Source organism: Antrostomus carolinensis, unplaced genomic scaffold, assembly GCF_000700745.2.
Source record: "Antrostomus carolinensis isolate BGI_N321 unplaced genomic scaffold, ASM70074v2 scaffold6199, whole genome shotgun sequence".
NCBI classification, from domain to species: domain Eukaryota; kingdom Metazoa; phylum Chordata; class Aves; order Caprimulgiformes; family Caprimulgidae; genus Antrostomus; species Antrostomus carolinensis.
The window spans coordinates 17,120-25,276 of NW_010337768.1; the positions used below are offsets into that span (position 1 = coordinate 17,120).

Sequence of the window (8,157 nt, forward strand, 5' to 3'; positions counted from 1 at the left end):
AAGTGTTCCATGATTTCTAGCAGATGTACAGGCTGGGGTGGTGGCAGACAAGGGAAAAGGGGTGGCAGATAATCCCGAACCACTGAGAACAGTTGATTCCTAAAGATCCCTTCCCAAAGTTTCTAATGAATACTAAAATAGTTCAAAATTGCCTTAAAATAGATATTGCCACTTTTGTTTCTGAAAGACAAACACACTTTCATCACTGCCTAGGTATGACTAAAGTTGCTTCAAAATCAGAATCAGGCTTGCACTGCACACACCAACAGCTTCAGGCAGTTACAATACTGGGCTTTTTTGTTGGTTTGCTTCTTAAGAAGGACTAGGGATTTCTAAAACATCAGATTGTACAAATCTCAGTAGGTCAGAACCACCACGAGTCCTCCAGCACTACAGTCAGGGCTGTAGTAAACCATCTACACTGAACTGGCTAATGCCTGCATAAGAAAGAGGAAAATAATCAAGGGGATCATCAAAATGATCACAACCTGTCTAGAACTCAACACAATGTACACAAGCTCAGGCAAAATTTCAGAACTTGATGCAAAATAGTTTTTATTTTAACAATCTGCATGTCTGTTTGCCAGTAATTCCTTTTCCTGTACCTGCAAAGACAGTGTGTAGGCATGTGTGTTTGGGTGCACACCATCAACACACACTTAAGAGAAGACAGGAATAAGTTAAGATCAGGGTAACTGCCAGTCTAACAGCTGCCTTTTCCCTCACAGTTGAAAGTTTTAACACACAAAATCCTACCTAGTTTATTAATTGCACTTAAGAGAAGACAGGAATAAGTTAAGAACAGGGTGACTGCCAGTCTAACAGCTGCCTTTTGTGTTTCAGTTGAAGATCTCCAAGTTATAACACACAAAATCCTACCTAGTTTATTAATTCAATACAAAAAGGAACTTGGAAGTTTTTAGTGGCAGGAGTTAACACAAACCTATGATATTTCCTAAAGCCCACACAGCTTGCTCACAAACATTTTGATGAGGTGAATGCAGCAGTCTCAGAAAAAGTGGCACAGCATCTGAAAGACACAACAACAAATCCCCACGTAATTATTAAGAAATACATCTCAAAAGACAAAATGGTTCATATAATTAGCTCTTAAATAAAATTTCAGTACTGCATGAGAAATTTTTCTCCTGATTAATCATCATCAAAATTTCACAAGCTTCCCAGATGATACCGAAATAAAATACACAATAACAATTCTTCCTTGATTGCACTGTCTCATAGAGCCTGCACTTCAGAACGTTATGAAAGGAACTCTTAAAATAACCTGACAATTCATTTGTTTGTAAGTCTCACAGGTTTACTGAAGCTTGTCAGGACTCCAAATTTAGTTATACTTACTGAATTTGGAAATTCCGTGCTAAATTCTCTACCAGAAACAATTGCAAAGCAGTAACTGGTCAAAACCAACCTCATCCACTCAAATTGGCCAGCTCAAAGAGTGAGTAGGTTCACATCTAACTTACTGACTGGTAAGGGAGTAAGAGGGAAGGGTAAGGGTTTAATTTGTCTCACCTTACTGATTTACAGCACCCTATATCCCCCATCACATCTCTACTAGTGGTGAAGTACATGCCAGTTGCTGGCCCTAGCACGTGCAGAAACCAAACTGCTGAGGGATCTTCTGTACACGTGGCCCGTGGGGAGCTCCAGGCAACATTTTAGTGCACAACTTCACCTGTGGCTCCACCAAGGGGAAGCCTGGTTGATGGAGCATACATGAGCAGACACGCAAGGTGAACTGCACCACAAGAACCCCTGTTGTCAATGCTGATGCACTACTAAGTGCCAACTCACTGTGTACTTCCCCTAATATTTCCAGCTCTGCACTCAGTATCTTTTGATAACCACTATGAAGGTATGAGCACAGCAACAGCATCTGTTCCCAAATATTGTCATCATCTTGGTCTCCTGAAAGCTAATACAGATGCATTCCTCAATGTGAGGTCTCCTTTTATATCACTCAGTTTTGACTCTACTCAGCTTGAGACCCATTATCAAACACATTGGAATAACCCAAGAGATCCCTGCAGAAGAGATTGTTTCAAATGCTACTGCTATGTGACATCAAAAAAAAAAGCTAAATGACTGAGCAGTAAGAAAGGGACCCAAAAGACAACACAAAAACCCCACAACTCTTCTGCCCTAGGCTGGGGTCAGACAAGAGAATGTTCCCAATATTCACAACCAAAGCTAAACCAATGTTTCAAACACATTCCACAGGCAATACGTTCAGATAACTGATCCTTATTTTTTCTCTCCCCAGCACTAAGGTGCTTGCTTACATGATTTGATCATGACAACTCAGTCTGTAAGTCTAAGTCACTCACTGACTTTAGATCACATATTTCAAGAGAGGTTGCTGGTACTTTTAAAGACATTTTCCTCAGTGTAAAACATCTTTTGCTAGAGAAATAACAAATCACTGCAGATTTCTTGTTTCCTACTAAATAAAGGTATTTTACAATGCCTGTATGCAAGGAGAAAAAACATGTCCAGCAAGCATGTTAATAAGTATTAATTAAGATTACAACAGATCATAATTTTCATTGAAATAAACCATTACAAGAAATAAACCATGTTTTGATAAACTGTGTTTTCAGATGTTATAGCTGTTAAATTGGCTAATATGGTGCATACATGCTAGACCTAACTACATCAGAGATCATCACTGAAAGAAATAATTACTATAATTGGCATCCATCTTCAATCCATCAACAAGCTAGGTTTAAAGAAAGTGTTCTAGACCAGAGGCGTGGCACAGATTATATATGAATTAAATTTCCACAAGAAAACTGAGAAAGGAAGAGGAGGAGGACGGGAAAAACAAGTTAAAAGTGTTAACAATCAAATCCAAAGTTAACAGGCTCTTAACACTGAGTTTGTAAAAGCAAAGGGCTACTGACCTTGCAACCACTGCAATCTCAAAGAATACATTCAATTAAAAAAATATCTTTAAGCTGAAGTCACCTGCCTTAAAATTATTTCATATCTGCTGTGGAGAATTAACTTATTTTTCCAGTTAAATATTTTTTGAAACATTTAACAGAGAAGACTGTGCTAAGAACTTTCTTAGGAATACATATTTTTTCAAAATATAAAGCCAAGAATATACAGTTTATGAGAAGCCTGTAACTGCTTAGCACTAATAAAAAAAATCCCCAATCTTTCAAGTGAGAAAGTCAGTCATGGAATATACATAAGAAACATTGATATTTCAATACTTCACCACCACCACCACCCACCTCAGAAACTGTACTATGTACACTGAATAAAAGTTCCAAGTGGTTCTAAAATAAGTCAATATATGATGGTTGTGGTGGTGGAAACACGTAAAAGATTATCAAGCAGAATTCTGTGTCTTCTCCTTGTTGGAAGCACAGCATATTTAATGGTAGTAGCAGCATGCACTGCAATGCAACACTGATTAAACCATTAAAGCTACTGTTATCTCATGTAATATAAAGTTTCATGGATTTTTTTTCCCCCCCTTAAATTTTAGGGAAAAAACTTGTTTTACTGTATGTCTGATTCTTCTATGGGTCTTGAGAAGCTCTGCTGTTTTATTCACTCAGTTCAAAAAGCCTGCAGACACTTCTGCTTTACCAGCACAAGGACACGTTTAGAGCAGAGAAGAGAGTCTGCTTTGCTTAGTAACTCAGATTCCAAGTCCAACAACAATTCCTTTCCATGCTTCAGATTCCTCAAAATATGAAGGACAGCAGGTTTTTTTTTCTTCAACTTGATTTTGGAAGAGAATTTGATGTCAGGCACCCTCTGGACTTGGTCCACATCTTTTCCTTCCTCTTCACAATAAGACAGGAAATCCCTCCATGGTAATTTTTTTAGGGTTTTTTTTTGGTTGGTTGGTTTTGTTTCAAGGTTTTTGTTGGGTTTTTTTTGTTGGTGGGTTGTTGTTTTTTTTTTTTTTTTCCCAAGTTTGAAAACTGGAAACCAGCAGATATCAACTCTGCTAAAATAGTGTTGAGTTTCCAGAAGAGATTACTCACTATTAGGAAACCCAACTGAATTTAAAATCTGAGAACATGAAGAACAAAAAAGCAGGTGTGTGCTTCAACTGATCCTGCTTGCCAGAGAAGAGGTAGAACATCTGGTAGGAGACTTCATGGGCAGGTCCTTCAACAATGTGCCTGTGATTGACAATTCCATTTCGACCATCCTGGCTATGGCATGAAAGGACCAACCCTAACATGGGGATTGGTGAACATGCTTGAGATAGAGAGGAACAGGAGTGCTCTTGACAGTATCATTCAGATGATGTTGTTTTTGTGAAAGCCACAGTGTGTGCTTTATCAATGATCAAATACTGTTGGACTTACTAGATTGAACTACAGCCTGTGTTTGTTCAGAGGTTCCAGAGGCGATGTTTGTCAAAGCCCACGCAGCTTCAAACTGTAAAGAAGGACTGCAAAGTAAGGAAAAAAAAACAAACTATGAGTTTTCAAATCAGGCACTTTAACTAAATACCAAGAATTCTTGCAACAGGTAAACATTTTGAGTTTTAGAAATACTCACTTGTCATCTCTTTCAAGACAGTGCACTAAAATAGGTAATATTCCTGATTTTATTAGATCGTCAATTGGCGGATTGCGATCACTGGAAAGCAGCTTCCTGTTCAGGAAAAGGAGAAAATAGGAGACTTAACAGATACATCACAGAATGAGAAGTCATGACTGGAGAGGATCTCTGGAGGTTTAATTCAGCCTCCCGCTCGAAGCAGGATTATTGCTGACACTAGATCAGGTCAGTAACAGCCTTCTGTAGTTGGGTTTTGGAAATCTCTAAGCACAGAGGGCCAACAACCTCCCTGGACAAATTGTTCCAGGGCTGCACTACCTTCTGGGCTGGCAAGTTTTCTCCCCCCCAAAATGTCTGTCTCATACTCTCAAAGACCAAGCAAGATTTGTTTTCCCCACTTTAAGTGAAGATAACTAATCCCCTAAATTGAAATTACTGAACTATTGAAAAACTGAAGCCATTACATTCACTGCCCATTTCAGTTGCCATGTCTCCTCTGACTACCTTTTATTACCAGCCAGTAAAATAAAGATCAGAGCTGCTCAGTTACACCCTCCTGTAGCTTCTTCCTCCTCCACCCAACAAGATAAACACATCCCGGCTGCTTTGACAGGAAAGGCAGAAACTTGTTTCTTCTTTACTAGGGATGTAATGTCAGAGAGCACAGATTCACAGAGTACTGCTCCAAAACCAGAAGTGTACAAATTTGTTTCCGTTTTTAATTCCTTTAGCTTCACCTTTCTGCAGCCAAGGAATTGAGGAGAATGAAGGCAGCTTCTTGGAGGGGACAACTTGGGCTGCCACACCAAACTTTTCCTAGCATTGAGAAGAGATTATATATATATATATAGTCACCTCCTCATACACCAGCCTGCTCACAAACACGTGAGGGGTTTGACAGAACACAGTAAACTAGAACTTTTCCCTGCTGCTTTATCCTGAAAGAGATCACTGATGGGTTAAAGGGGCAACATAAGGAAAGAGAAGAAGATATGAAAAGCCAGAGCTGCAAAACAAAATACCTCTGAAAACTAAGCAAAGGGGATTATGTGAACACAGATTGTATGAAGACTCTTGTAATACTCAGATGTGCATTTTCAACTAGAAGACAATTTATATCTACGAGCTTTTAAAAATTAACAGCAGTGCACGTACAGAATCTTAACACTGACTTTTTGTTCTGTGACCAAACAATCACAGTGCAGTCTACTCACAAGCCACCTGCTCAAACAGGTAGAGAACTCTAATACAAGAATAAAATAAACCTGTAGGTTTTGGAGGGTTTGAGAAGGTTTTTTTGGTTGTTTTGGGTTTTGCTTTTTCATCTAAATCAGTTTTCTGTGCCTCATATTCCAGCTGTATGTTTTGAGGGTTAGACTCAGGCAAGATTAAGATTCTTCCTTCCCTCTTCCAGCTTCAGACCAAAGGATGGTACAGATTCAAACAATAGTGAAAAGCATTTGTTTTTATCTCTAAAATATACTTTAATGCCTTTCCAGTAATGTAAACTGCATTGCTCTAATTTTAAATTAGTTTTCAATTTTAAAGAAATAGTTACAATGGCAAGAAATCCACGTATTTTACTCTACTTGAGAGAAGCATCAAGTATTGTGCTAAGACAAAGCCTAATATTTATTCATACATCCTGAAAATCCTGCCTACTTCAGATCTAGGTATTTTGATTTTTTTTATAGCTTTATCAAGTTTTCTGTTTTAAAAATCAGTAAATGACATTTTTTAGTTAAGCTAGAACACATTTTTTGAATTTAAGAGCATGATAAAATAAGACTAAAAGTAGTATATTTGAGAAAAGCATGTTCTTACCTTGCAGCCTGCACAGCACTTAACTGTATACCCTGGTTGTCACTTGAAGCATTCTAAAATAAAAGAGAATTTAGACTTTTCAGGTATTTGTCACCATAACATAAAGAATGTTCAAACAATTAAATTAATTTTTACCTGTACTATTGCCTCCAAAGAAGTGTTTTGCTAGAAAACAGAGACAAAAGCAGTTAGAAATGAGAAATGTCTTTTAAGTAAATAAAGAGAAAATCTGCTTGCAAGTCAAGTTAATTCGTACCACTCTAAAGTCACCATCGATATCAGAATCTTCACAGATATCTTCATGAGGAACATTTCTCCTCTTTAGAAGATGCTCATCTCTTTTGTTCTGAAAGAGAAAAATGGTTTAATACCTTTAGAACTTTGATTGAGGAGGTGTGTGTGTGGGGGGGTGGGTGTTAAGAAGGGAACAGAAGCTTCTGTTTTAAACAAGCAACATAAACACTTTCATCAATATCATTAACATTTCCAACATTCAAGAAGCTGGAAAGAGCTGCACAGAGATGCACGTTTTGGAAACCAATTCTTCCCAGAAAAATCCTCCATCCACCTGTATCCACAGCAGTAACTAGAAGTTTCACGTGCACACATCCCTCAACACTGACATTCCAACCTATCTGTCATTATTTACAACAAGACAAGGCAAGGCAACTCCCAAGGATTAGTTTGCTGTTCATCACAGAAGTAAAATAATTCAAGTTGTGATTACTTTTCCTCACAAGCTAGTTTTCAAAAAATTCTAAGCAGTGCTAACTTCATTCATGTACTCTTCCACTCTTACTTGTGTGTTGAACTACTGTTTTGGGAAAGAAAATAGCTTTCCATCTAGAGATTAGCAGAACATCTGATTTTCAAAGGATAAAACATAAGATTTTTTTAAAATTAAAAACCTAGCTGGAGAAGTAAGAATTATTACCTTCCATAGATTACAAATAAAATCCTGGTTTTCAGGACAAAAATTATGGAACTTCTCATACCAGGTATGGTAACTTTAGAATTTCCTTCTAAAGCAAAGTACCTTGACAGAATTAATAAAGACAAATAATTTAACAATGGTGTTCTTGGTGAACTAGAGAAAGAACACACAACAGTATTTTTTTTTAAGTCTTTAACAAAAACTCTTAAATTTTACTCATAGCCACATCCCATTTGGTAAGAATAATGCTAGGTCACCTCACCTTTCTCAGTTCCACAACAACTTCATTTCTCTGTCTTCTCATAGTCTGAAAAGAATCAAGATCAAAGTACATTATGTTCTGAATCTAGACCAAGTCATTTAAAAAGTTCTTGCACAACTATTTTTAAACAGTACTTGTACACACAGGGCTTAATTTTCATTATAAAAGTAGAAATGCAACAGAAAATTGAGATATTGGTTCTGCCTGTATTATTTCATAGTAAAAAAGTCTCCCAGGTCTTCATTTTGAAGAAAAAAATGGGTATATGGAATGAGGGAATAAATAAATGTCTTTTAACAAAGGGCAACACTGAAAGGAGCTGTGCATGAAAACAGCACCAAAAACATAAGCACAATTATAAAATTATAAAGTTTGCCCAACATTTATAACCTTTTCTTGATTTAAGGCTTTTTTAATACACAGAGAGAGAGAGAGAGCATGAGCCAAAACTGTCACTTTCATAAAACAGCATCTTGGTAAACTTGAAAACTGTAAAGTCAGAGTCAAGCACAACAGCTAATTAAGCAATTGTAAATATACATAAATTTGTTTACTACTCCTTGTGTTAGTACAGTGCAGA

At 37.2% G+C, this 8,157-nt stretch overlaps 1 protein-coding gene across 1 annotated transcript in view; it reads right to left on the reverse strand.

Annotated features, from left to right (window-relative positions):
* Window positions 1-7,649, reverse strand: part of LOC104530631 (importin subunit alpha-3) — a 17,293-nt gene extending 9,644 nt beyond the window's left edge. The window contains exons 1-7 of the mRNA XM_010175288.2: window positions 7,578-7,649; window positions 6,638-6,727; window positions 6,517-6,546; window positions 6,382-6,434; window positions 4,555-4,650; window positions 4,359-4,444; window positions 944-1,030 (exon numbers count right to left, since the gene is read on the reverse strand). Coding sequence (XP_010173590.2) covers window positions 944-1,030; window positions 4,359-4,444; window positions 4,555-4,650; window positions 6,382-6,434; window positions 6,517-6,546; window positions 6,638-6,727; window positions 7,578-7,649 — 514 coding nt within the window. The remainder of the gene's footprint in view (window positions 1-943; window positions 1,031-4,358; window positions 4,445-4,554; window positions 4,651-6,381; window positions 6,435-6,516; window positions 6,547-6,637; window positions 6,728-7,577) is intronic.
* Between the last annotated feature and the right edge of the window lie 508 nt (window positions 7,650-8,157).